The sequence below is a fragment of the Balearica regulorum genome, chromosome 13 (assembly GCF_011004875.1).
Source record: "Balearica regulorum gibbericeps isolate bBalReg1 chromosome 13, bBalReg1.pri, whole genome shotgun sequence".
In the NCBI taxonomy this organism is placed as follows: Eukaryota; Metazoa; Chordata; class Aves; order Gruiformes; family Gruidae; genus Balearica; species Balearica regulorum.
Window position 1 is genome coordinate 3090556 of NC_046196.1, and position 11896 is coordinate 3102451.

General features: G+C 55.3%; 1 protein-coding gene across 2 annotated transcripts; it reads left to right on the forward strand.

Moving 5' to 3' along the window:
* The first annotated feature begins 4370 nt into the window (after nucleotides 1–4370).
* IRF8 (interferon regulatory factor 8) lies at nucleotides 4371–11661 on the forward strand. 2 transcript variants are annotated; one of them, XM_075765490.1, is made up of 8 exons: nucleotides 4371–4670; nucleotides 5882–6065; nucleotides 7086–7174; nucleotides 7589–7745; nucleotides 8093–8140; nucleotides 8645–9031; nucleotides 9340–9455; nucleotides 10501–11661. In XM_075765490.1, exons 1-8 carry the CDS (start codon nucleotides 4497–4499, stop codon nucleotides 10675–10677), a joined length of 1332 nt encoding a protein of 443 aa, XP_075621605.1. In that variant the 5' UTR covers nucleotides 4371–4496; the 3' UTR covers nucleotides 10678–11661. The 2 variants fall into 2 exon arrangements, with proteins under 2 accessions (XP_075621605.1, XP_010311625.1); XM_010313323.2 differs by having other exon boundaries at nucleotides 4374–4670; nucleotides 7634–7745.
* Nucleotides 11662–11896: the final 235 nt, after the last annotated feature.

Consider the following 11896-nt stretch of genomic DNA (forward strand, 5'->3'; position numbering starts at 1 on the left):
CCAAAGCGGCTGTTACGCCTGGAAAAATCCCCCTGAATTTTGGGAATCACGAGGGATGCCCCCCGTAAGCTGCAGCATCACCCACGCCTGGCATCGCCGCAACAGCCGTTGCCCGAGTAGCATCTCCTAAACCCAATTTCCCCCAAATTTGAGGGGTATCCCAGGCAAATATATATATTTTTTTTTCCCCCCTCTGGCCTACATCGGTTGGACCCATGGTGGCATGTTGGGCACCGGAAGGCAAGCTCTGCAGCAGGTAAAACCGGGCTGATTTCCATTTCTTTCTACATCGCTAAGAGCTCTGCACGCTTCGCTGCTCCGCTCTCCCGCGTGACATCAGCCCTCCCGAAAACCCGGTGTCTCTGGCGTGAAGAAAATCGCTCTGCTGAAGTGTGAATGAGCTTCCCAGGGTGCTGCTCGCACACAGGGAAATAGTTTGCAAGAAATTCCCGGCCCCGCTGCCCGCCCTGGAGAGGGTTTCGCATTTTTCCCTTGCCAGCCGCCGGCCGGGCTGCGGGGCATCTTGCTCCCTTCCAACCCGCTGCTGCCAGCACCGTGCAAGGCTGAAAAAAACAAAAACCCCAACAGTTTAAGGGGGTTATTATTTTATTCTTCTTCCACTGGGATCCCCCTCAGCCCAGGGAATTGAGATTTTGCCTTTCCCGGCTGCCCATGAAGTCGCGGAGCCAAAAATGAAGCCGGCGGTGATGGAATCACCCCGCTGGTAGCAGGGTCGCAATTAGTCTCCAGCTCGTTGGGCTCCAGAAGGGACTAAGGGATGGAGAGGCTTGATTAGAAGAAGTCCCTTTAAAATATCCCCAAAATTGCCAGAACTGTTCCAAAAGAAACAATTTTTTCCTGGGGGGGGTGGGGTGTCTCCAACCAGCGCGGGGAGGCAGGACCTGTGTCGCAGGGCTTGGCGGTGCAACCTCCCCCCCCAACAAAAGTTAACTGGTTTCTCAGAAAAAAAAAAAAAAAAAAGAAAAAAAAAAGAAAAGAAAAGAAAAAGAACCCTCTTAACTGTATCTGATTGCAAAAGATGTTTTTGGCTCTCCCCAAATCTCACAGGGGGGATCTGATTAGGATCAGTCGGGTGTTTAAAAACAAGGGCTATTACAGCCGTTATTTATTAGAAATGACAGTAAAGGTTGTGTACCTTAGATCATTATTTTTATTATACCATCTGTGCAGCTCCATACATTTCCCATTTCTCTGTATTACCCACATGGGAGTAATTATGGTTTTCTTCCAAGAAATGTGTGTGTAATCTGGTAATCCCAAAAAACCCCCATCTGAAGTCAGGCTGCAGATGGTCCTTTACGTCCTGCTACGGCCAGCGGCCCCGGCTGGGAACGTCCGGGCTGGGCTGGGGGTGCTGGGTGCTGCCGGGGCACCCATCCCGGCACCAGGGGTGGACTGGTCTGGGACTGGGGGGACTGGTCTGGGACTGGGGGGACTGGTCTGGGACTGGAGACATTGGTCTGGGACTGGGAGATGGACTGATCTGGTACTGGGGAGACTGGTGGGTAACTGGGAACGGGCCAGTCCGGGACTGGGGAGACTGGTCTGGGACTGGGGATGGACGGATGTTGGGGCGCTGAACTCAGCCCGGGGATGGACCCGCCGGGGGCTGCAGACGGACGGGACCCGGGGTCCCCCCGGGATGCACCGGCCCGGGACAGACCCCCCGCACCGCCCGGGACAGACCCCCCTCCCGGGACAGACCCCCCTCCCGGCCCGGGACAGAACCCCCTCCCGGGACAGACCCCTCTCCCGGGACAGACCCCCCTCCCGGCCCGGGACAGACCCCCTCTCCCGGGACAGACCCCTCTCCCGGGACAGACCCCCCTCCCGGGACAGACCCCCCCTCCCGGGACAGAACCCCCCTCCCGGGACAGACCCCCCTCCCGGGACAGACCCCTCTCCCGGGACAGACCCCCCCTCCCGGGACAGACCCCCCTCTCGGCCCGGGACAGACCCCCCTCCCGGGACAGACCCCCCCTCCCGGGACAGAACCCCCCTCCCGGGACAGACCCCCCTCTCGGCCCGGGACAGACCCCCCTCCCGGGACAGACCCCCCCTCCCGGGACAGAACCCCCCTCCCGGGACAGACCCCTCTCCCGGGACAGACCCCCCCTCCCGGGACAGACCCCCCTCCCGGCCCGGGACAGACCCCCCTCCCGGGACAGACCCCTCTCCCGGGACAGACCCCCCTCCCGGGACAGACCCCCCTCTCGGCCCGGGACAGAACCCCCTCCCGGGACAGACCCCTCTCCCGGGACAGACCCCCCTCCCGGGACAGACCCCCCCTCCCGGGACAGAACCCCCCTCCCGGGACAGACCCCCCGCCCCGCCCGGGACAGACCCCCCTCCCGGGACAGACCCCCCTCTCGGCCCGGGACAGACCCCCCCTCCCGGGACAGACCCCCCCTCCCGGGACAGAACCCCCTCCCGGGACAGAACCCCCCTCCCGGGACAGACCCCCCGCCCCGCCCGGCCCCGCCCCCGCCCCGCCGGCTGATTTCTCGGAAAGGCGCGCGCTTCAGAGAAAGCGGCTCCGGCCGCGCGCGCCCCACTGGGCGTCTTCCCATTGGACAGTCGGAGACAGAGACGACTTCCCATTGGATTGAGAGAGCATGGGAGGGGGGAGCGGCTGGCTATTGGCGAGGACGGCGCGGGGAGGCGTGGCTATTGTCAGCCCCGCCCCTATGCCGCTATAAAAGGCGGGCGCGGTGGGCGGCGCGGCAGTGGTGCTGTGCGGAGCGGCGGGCAGGTACGGGCGGCTGCGGCGGGCCCGGGGTGCGGGATGTGGCCGTAGGGTGTTGGGAGGAACGGGGATGCGTGGGCGAACCCAGCCCGTTACCGCCGATCCCCGTGCGTGCGGGGTGTTGAGCGGCGCTGGGGTCGTGGCGGTGCTGCGCTGCCCCAAGGCAAAGCCCGGGCTGGATGCGGTGTGTGGGGCGGGGGTGGGTGATGATGGTGCGGTGCTGCCTCTGCCAGCCAAGTGTTTCTGGCCGCTTGTCCCCCGTGGCCGTGGGGTCGGTGCTCAGCGCGCTGTGCTGGGGCGCTCGGTGTGCGCTGGCTGGTGGCACTCGGGCACGTCCAGCCTTGGGGGGCTGAGCCCAGCCCAGCCATGGGGACAAGCTTTGAGAACACAGCCTGAGTCAGAGTCCCGTTTCAGCAAGAGTTTCTGAGGCTCTCTGTGCTGGTAAGATGTTTTGTGCGGGAGCGGTGGTCTGCACCCATGTCCCTCTGGGGAAGTGCCCCGGGAGGTGCTTTGGGGTGTCCTGCTCTGGAGGGACAGCTGGGATCCAGGTTCCCTGGGATCAGGGTTGTTTTGGTTGGTGATGTTAGCTGTGGTTAGCCTTAAAAGCAGAGGCTGTGCTGCGGATGGCCGGGTGGGTCTGCGTGTCCTGCTGTGCAGCAGTAGGGTAACGGGGAAGGGACAGAAGTTGGTGGCACTGAGCTGGTGGGAGCCTGTGGCAAAGCTGGGGCCACCAGGTCTCAGGCTGTGCTGGGAGCATCCTTGTCTTCTCCCCAAAACCTTCTCATAGAGCAGTAAATAAATAAATTTAAAAAAAAAAAAAAATGAGGGAGAGTTAGTCTGGTAAAATTTGGAGGAGGGCTGTGAGTCCAAAAATCCTGGAGGGTCAGGCTGCTGGCCACTTCTGCCAGGCCACCAGCTCCTAAGTCCCTGCAGGTCTTGCCATGGAGGTGATGGGGGATACTGAGAGGCTTAAGCCTGGTACTTTGCTTCCAGCTGGGTGGGAGAAGCTTTCTCCTGGCTTCTCCCTGAAATCAGTGTTTTTGGCTAAAAATGACCTGAGGTCCCCTGCAACGGTGGCTTGATGTCACCCTGCTCCTTCCATGGGTCGATCCTGTGTTTGAGAGGCTTGGCTGTGTGGCCCCATCCCTGCGGTGACTCCGGGTGCTGCCTGGAACCAGTGCCTGCTCCCCAAAAAGGCAATGCCCGGTGTGAGCGCCCGCTGTCTCCTCCGGGACAGACCCTTGTGCCAAGACCAGCTGGGGACGGTGCTTAGCTCCATCTCCTGCAGGTGCTAACGGGTGTCTGCCCCGGGGTGGCCTGTCCGGTGTCACTTGTTGAGGTGACAGCACAACTGGGCACTTTGATCCCTGTCCATCTGATTCGTATGTGACTTATCCCGCAGCAAAAAACGGAGTAAGCGCAGCACCGAGTCAGCTTGTTTCGGTGAGCAGAGCTTTGGTAGAGCTGGAGGGAGAATTTGTAGTAATTCAGAGGAAATCGCCTTGATCTTTTTTCATTATAAAAGAAGCAGAATGGGATTTTAATGTGCAGATGTTGATGTGGGACCTGCAGAGAGGGTCAAACACCGAGAGCTGTTTGTCCCTGCAGGCAGGGCCACTACCAGCCGTGCGTGTGGCAAACTGGAGCACGGCACCATCCCTCGTACCCCAGTTGTGGTGGGACGGTGCTGGGGGAGCTAACAGGGCTTGGACCTCTCGCTCCATCCAGGATGTGCGACCGCAACAGCGGGCGGCGACTCCGGCAGTGGCTGATCGAGCAGATCGACAGCGAGATGTACCCTGGGCTCATCTGGGAGAACGAGGAGAAAACCATGTTCCGCATCCCCTGGAAACACGCTGGGAAGCAGGACTACAACCAGGAGGTGGATGCCTCTATTTTCAAGGTAGGGACGGATAGTGAATACCTCTTCTCCACAATTCCTGGACTTGGCAATGCTGGTTTTTTTGCCTTGCTGACAGTCCCACTGGTGGGAGATGTCCACGCTGTCTGTGGGTTTTGCATCTCTGATCCCTGCAGGAGATGCTTCACCCTGCAATTGGTCTCCAGGCTCTTTTGGGAGTTTTTATTACTCTTTGCCAAATGCCGGTGCCAGGTTTGGGTTTGTTTTCAGCATGTTTGCATCCTGGTCTGAGGATGCACCTGGTAGCGAGGAGCTTGACGTGTTCCTTTTGACCTGCTCTAAATTTCTTATTGGGCTATCCTTGATAAAAGGCTGGATTTACAAAAAAAAAAAAGACAAAAAGACTTTGCAGGAGGGAAGGAAGGTTTGGATTTCATGGAAGGGAGGGGGGATTTCCAGTTTTGGGGAAAAACTGGAAAATTCCATCCTGAACCAAAAAGGTCAGGTTCTTCCCCCAGGAATTCCCTTCCTCTGCCCCTGCTGCCAAATGTCTGTGCTGGTGAGGGAGTTCACTTTCAGGACAGTGACAGCTGCTCAGTGGCTGGTTTGGGAGTGCTGAGTTATGAGGATGGCATTAAATTCAGCTGTCTGGAAATATATAAATATCTATAAAATATGTATATTTAAAAAATAATCCATATTTTGCAGTCTCCCTTCAGTGGTAAAACGTATTCTCCCACCAAAAGCACAAATGATGTTCTAATCTAAAAAGAAACCAGCTTTTACTTATTAGTCAGGAGCTGGAAAACGTGGCTTACTTTGATTTTTATTTTGTTAACGGAGGTATTGCCAGGTCATTAGGAACACCACTGCTTCAGCAGTGATTCCTCGCATCCCCGGCAGCTCCTGACATCTGTGTGCAGAGATGAAGCCACATAATAAGATATAATGCAATAATATGATCTTGACCTCTGCTTTATAAACCCTGGGTGCTGCAGCCCTTCCGGTGCCTGGGTGCATCGCTGGGGTGGGTGGTGCTGCTCTGCACCCAGATACCCGTCCCCACGTGCGGCAGCCGTGCACGTGTCCGCAGTCTAGGAGCGAAACGGTGAATACCTATGGGATGGTTGAGTGGGTGCAAGGGGCAGAGGTGGGGAGAGCAAAATGCAAAATCTCTGCAGCTCCTTTGCCCTGGGGGTTGAGGGGGTTTGCAGAGCTCATGTGGAGGATTTTTTTTTCTTGCTTTGTTTTAGGCCTGGGCTGTTTTCAAAGGCAAGTTCAAAGAAGGTGACAAAGCGGAGCCGGCCACGTGGAAGACACGACTGCGCTGTGCCTTGAACAAGAGCCCTGACTTTGAGGAGGTGACAGACAGGTCCCAGCTGGACATCTCCGAGCCCTACAAGGTCTACAGGATTGTGCCGGAGGAGGAACAGAAATGTGAGTGCCCTGATGAGGGACTGACCCCAATGTGTAGGTCAGTCCTGCGAGTAACCACAGGCTTGTGCTGCTGACCTACATCTCACAGGAGCTTCCTGGCCAGGCTCTGCTCTTGTGCCGTGATGCTTTGCTTGTCCTGCTTTGCAAAAGATGTCCCCTGTGTTACCACAGCGGCAGGAGGGGAGGAAGAAGGACAAGATTTTTTTCCTCTCCCTCCAAACAGCTGCTTAGGGGATAACTGTATCGCTGTGTAAGCTTCCATCCTGTAAGGGTGTTGTAGAGGCAAATCCAAAATTCTTCTCCCCTTGGTGGGGGTACTTGGGCCCGTTGTCCTCCCAACGCCTGCCCTGGGCTGATGGCATGGAGCTGCAACAATCCCTTCTTGCCAGCCATGATTAGAGTAGCAGTAATTTTGCAGAGTGCAGTTGCTGCTGCGATGTCTGGTGTGGCGCAGGTTGCGCTAAGTATATCTCTATTTGTGGTTAGGCATGTGTATGCTTTTTCCTTTTTTTAAAAGTAAAAAAACTTGTGAAAAAAAAAAAAGCTTGCTGTCAGGAAATCTGCCTTTAGCATCTCGGTCTCCTCCAGCCATGTTCACACGGGGGGCGTGCTGCTGCTATGCAAATGGTACTGCAGGTTCCCACCGGCAGCACGACTGCGCTCGGGGTGGCTGGTGGAAAAAGGAGAAGCAGCGGCAGCCCCGGTCTCTGGGGTGTTCAGAAAAAAAGACCCTCTGCTCTAGTTCTGTCCCTGCTACCGGCCAGATTTTTGATTTGCCTTGTTGCTGATCAGGCTGCGTTGGGATAACTGGTTGGAAACTGGTTTTTGGTCCTGAAAAGCAGCTCTACGTGGAGCTGGAGGGGGGCTGCGAGTTCCCTGAGGTCTTGTTACATGGCTCCGCTTTGCTGTGGTTCTCGGTTTCATAACTTTCACGGGGTGAAGGGTTTCTAAAACCCAGCGGCGAGATGAGCCGTGGCAGGGGGGTGGATGTGCTCACTGCGTCCTGGCCTCTCCTTCCAGGCAAAGCGGGCATTGCCAATGGGAGCAGCCTGAATGACGTCACAGAGATGGACTGCAGTTCCTCTGCGATCGATGAGCTCATTAAAGAGGTAAACCTTTGCTGTGGCTGCAGGTTGCCGTGGACTGGTATCAGGCAGTTGCCCGATGAAGCGTTGCCTCCCTAACATTCAATCTGCAAAGCTCTGGGAGTCGGCCTGGCGAGCGATGCTGGGTTTTGCAGCTCATTCATGTGAGCCAGCGCAGACGTGGGTGCTGATGAATGGCTTGTGCTTTGATTTGCATCTGGGCTGGTGAGACCTTTGCTGGAGGCTGTTTAGCAGCTCTGTTTCCCTTTTCAGCTGTGTCACCTTGGGCTGCTTCTGCTCAGTCACTCTTGAGGGTGTTGTTTGAATGTGTGGCCTGGGGAATGTCAAATGTGCTCTTTCTAACCAAAAAAGTTCCCTGACCCCCCGTTGGTATTGCTGTGTGGACCCTCTACGATCGCTGCAAGTGTCTCAGTGCAGGGCAGTGGCTGTCCAAGGCATCAAACCTGCTCTGGTCTCACACAGCCCCCCAGCGTAGACGAATATCTGGGCATCATCAAGAGAAGCCCCTCGCCCCCCCAGGAGACCTGCAGGAACCCCCCGATACCCGACTGGTGGGTGCAGCAGCCCAGCCCTGGTAAGTAGGTGACAGTGTGTGTGGTGTTTAATGGGGCTGAGCTTTTTGTTTGGGGCAGGAAAAAATTACTGTACAGCAATGGATAATGGACAACAGCCGTATTTATCTTCCTTATTAAGAGTACTTAACGTACTAATTTTGAACGCTGTGGTTGGTAGCAGGAACCCAAGAGTGTACATTGCACAAGATTAAGTGTAAGTGGGAGTATTTGCTGGCATCTCCCGTGGGGGAGCTGGGAAGCCTGATGTGCCTGGGAGAGAAAACCAGAGGGCTGGTGGGGAGGAGAGGGGGAGATCGGGCTTTGGGAGCCCAGCACGCAGGCACAGCTCGGCTTTCTCTGCCCACAGCGTTGCCCCTGATGAACGGATACTCCGGCTACGAGCAGCATCATTCAGGTAAGGCAGCTCCCCTGCTCGGCTGTGGACTGTGGCCATCAAAAGCCCTTCTGGGGCTCTCGTGTGCGGTGGCTAGAAGGCGGCTCTGACTCTGCTTTCTGCCTTGGGGGAGGCTTTGCTCTGGGTTTGGGAGGTCCCGTGTCCCTCTTGAGTACCCACGGGGTTTGCACACTGAGCGGGGACGCATCCTGCCCCTTGTCCTGTGGCCGTGGCAAGGGGGAAGCTGCCCCGGGATGCTGGGATCAGCTGTGCCTTAGTGTGGGGAGATCTGCCTGTGACAAGGGACGTGTGGAGCAAAGACAGGGGAGGGGGTTCAGTAGTGGGAGCTCTTGCTCACTACTGGGCTGAGTGCTGGAGGAGATGTCCTCTAGCAAGTAGGTCTCCATCAAATGAACCTTGCTCCTGGGGAATTTTGCTGCTCTCAGGGGGTTTGGGCATTGCATGGGAGAGCAGGCAGGGTTTGTCTCTCCCTGATGGGTGGTATGTGTGCCCATCCCCTCCTAGGTTACTCCCAGATGGTGATCAACTTCTTCTACAGCGGGAGGCTGGTGGGCCACATCACCACCTCGTGCACCGAGGGCTGCCGGATCTCGCTCAGCCAGCCCTCCAGCCATGGTGAGAAGCTGTATGCCCCAGATGCCCTGGAGCATGTGCGGTTCCCTTCGGCTGACACCATCCAGAACGACCGCCAGAAGCAGATCACCAGGAAGCTCTTTGGGCACCTGGAGAGGGGTGTCCTGCTGCACAGCAACAAGCAAGGCATCTTCATCAAGAGGCTGTGCCAGGGCAGGGTCTTCTGGAGTGGGAACACCATGGTCTACAAGGACAGGCCCAACAAACTGGACCGGGATGAGGTGGTGAAGATATTTGACACCAGCTTGTTCTTCAGAGGTTCGTAGGAGCATTCCTCTCTCCCCATCCATTTGGTGGGGTTGAAAGGGTGGAGCCCTTTGCCTTGGAGCACTTTGAAGTCATTTCTGGTGGGTTACCCAAGTGCTCTGGATGAGGAGCTGATGCTACCAGATCCAGGAAGGAGTAACCTGGTGTCTTGTGTCATTGTGAAATTCCTCCTGGCTGGAGGCTTTGCACAACAAAGCTGGCTTCTCTTGAGCCCACAGCTTGCTGCCATGGCAGGGTGCTTGGTCCTGAAGCTGGTGGCTTGTGGCGGGCAACCTCCAACTGTTCCTTTTTCCTTGCAGAGCTCCAGCAGTTTTACAACAACCAGGGCCGCTTCCCGGACAGCAGAGTCATACTGTGCTTTGGAGAGGAGTTCCCAGACACGGTGCCCCTGCGGTATAAGCTCATCCTTGTCCAGGTACGGAGGGCTGCCCTTCAGAGCTCTGCTGCTGAATTTCCCCCCCTCCTTGTTGGACCATATTGCCCTCTTCTTCTCCACCCTCAAAAGCAGGGCTCTGGCTTCAACCCCTGGAGCCACAGACTGTTTGTGTGCCTGTTTTGGTGGGGTGGCAGGTGTGGCATGAGTATTGGCTTATCTACAGCCTCCCCAGAGGTGCTTGGGCTGTTGCTTGTGGGTCCCCTTGATCTGGGTTGATCATGTTTGCGAAGAAAGCTCTCAAATGGCAAAAGCTTTTCTAAACTGCTGGGAAATCTGTTCTCTTCCTGTTTCTTGGCACTAGGACCTCTGCCTTCTCCTGTGGGAAATGGGGAAATAAATACCTGGAATGGTTGAGTTAAGGGACAGCCTGAGCTGACCAGCCAGCAGATGTGGTGGACAGTGGTGGAGTTAAGGAAACCTTCAGGAGGATGAAGGAAGGGATGGGATGAGAGGGGCAGTCCCCATGGCTCTGGCCAGAAACTTCTCCCTGGAGAAGCTGAAGCAATTGTGGGATCCCAAAGCCTTGGGGTAATGCATAAGGTGTTTCTGGAGCCTGTGCCCAGTGTGGGACCCCTTGGGCCAACAAGGCTGTGGCGGCAGGGACATGGCACAGGGAGGGTGTTCCATCCACCCTTGAGCAAGCAGAGACCCACCAAGCCTGTGAAGTCCTGGAGGGGATTTTACAAGTTCAGAGACTGGTCCTATGCCTCCTTGCATGACTTTCTGACCTGGTCACCTCTTCTTGCACCAGAAGATCACTCTGCATGTGCTGGGACAGTCCCCTAGCCTGTCCTTTCCTCCCTATAGCTCTGCTGGGACAGGAGGTCTTGTGACTGCTTCTCTTTTCCTAGAGGTGCTTGTGGAGTTGGACCTGTTGGCCTGGCTGGACCTGGCCACTTGGGTCTGGGCACAGCTGCTGTGTTGTATCTCTCCCACCCCATACCCTGCTACCTGGGCAGCAGTGGGAGATGCTCAAAGAGGTTCCTCTTCATTCAGTGTCTTTCTAACCTTTCTTTTTGTGTAGGTGGAGCAGCTGTGTGTCAGGCAGGTGGTGGAGGAGGCTGGGAAGACCTGCAGCAGCAGCCCCATGCTCCCCATAGCTGATGAGACACAGCATGACCAGGTGTACAGGATCTTTCAGGACATCTGTGGGATGCACCAGCGGCCACTCTTCAGAGAAAACCAACAGATTGCTGTCTGAGCCTCCTTCTCTGCAGACATAGCATGGTGGCTTGGGTTGATCTAGACCCAGTTTAGTCTCACTAGTGCCTAAATTTCCCTTTTGGAAAGTTGGTTCTTGTTCTTTGATTCCAGTCCAGAGTCTGTATAAATACACCAGTAAAAATTGCTATGAGAAAGTAGGTTGGCTGCTTAGGGTCTGTCCTGCAGACACTTTACTGATAGAAATGACTTTTGTACAAGCAGGGTAGTCCATGTCCTGCTGTCTATAGCTAATGGCAGGGGGAGGAGGAGGAAGGTCTGAGCTGTGTGTGAAGGCTAGGGCTGGGAGGGCTTTGTGTTGCCTTTGTTTATGGCCAGTCAAGCAGAACTCAGAATCAACAGCTATAATAACCTGCCCCACCAGTCTGTGACTTGGACCTTGTTCAGAATAGTGATTTGGTAGGAGGTGACTCTTGGAAAAGCCTTAAAATGCTTAAATGTAGGGAATTCTCAAAAATCAGGTCTTTTCCCCAGAGTGTCCTGTTGAGAGTATGCCTTCCAAGGAGACCCTTCTGAAATTCCTCTGTATTTTTGCTGTGAGGTTTATATGTTTATCTGTAATAGCAAAGTATTTTGAGATTTGGAAACCAATGCAGAGATTATATATGTAAACATTGAACATAAGAACCTAGGAATCTTAATTTTTCCTAACAGGAGTTTATATAAATATATAATATCTTTAATTTTAAAGATTGCAGCATAGTGTGAGTAAGTTGGCTTCACCCTCCCAAACACACATGTTGGTCTCTCCCAAGCGTGACCAGGCAGCGGCATCCATGTGTAAATCCTCATTAACATGGTTTGTGTGTGCACCCAGCGCTGGGGAGCTGCTTGCAGCTGACACAAACCAGGACTGCACATGTGTGTGTGCTACTAAGCTGCCTATTTATTTTATGCCTGAGGTTTATTAAATTTTTTTTGTAATTTTTTTAATGTTACTGCAATTAAAGTGCTATGTTTTGTATTTCTCTTGCAGTGTGGTTTTTGGTTGTAATGGGTGGGGTGTCATGTCTTTGGTGGGAGAATCTGGTATCTCTGACTTGCTCCTGCCTTGGTGGTCTCTGTGGTGTGGTCTGTGTTAAGCCTCTGCTGTCACCTCCCTCCTGCTCCATAACTGCTCGGCTTCCTCTCTGGGACAGGAGAGGAACGAGCCAAAATGCTTTAATACAATGGAGAGAGGGAAGGGCTGTTGCTTGTAG

What these genes read in the sequence shown, in the direction of transcription:
- IRF8 (XM_075765490.1), top strand. Translation starts at nt 4,497, where the DNA reads ATGTGCGACCGCAACAGCGGGCGGCGACTCCGGCAGTGGCTGATCGAG. An exon ending in TGGATGCCTCTATTTTCAAG is followed by an intron (nt 4,671 to 5,881) that starts GTAGGGACGGAT and finishes GCTTTGTTTTAG; the next exon opens with GCCTGGGCTGTTTTCAAAGG. An exon ending in GGTGCAGCAGCCCAGCCCTG is followed by an intron (nt 7,746 to 8,092) that starts GTAAGTAGGTGA and finishes CTCTGCCCACAG; the next exon opens with CGTTGCCCCTGATGAACGGA.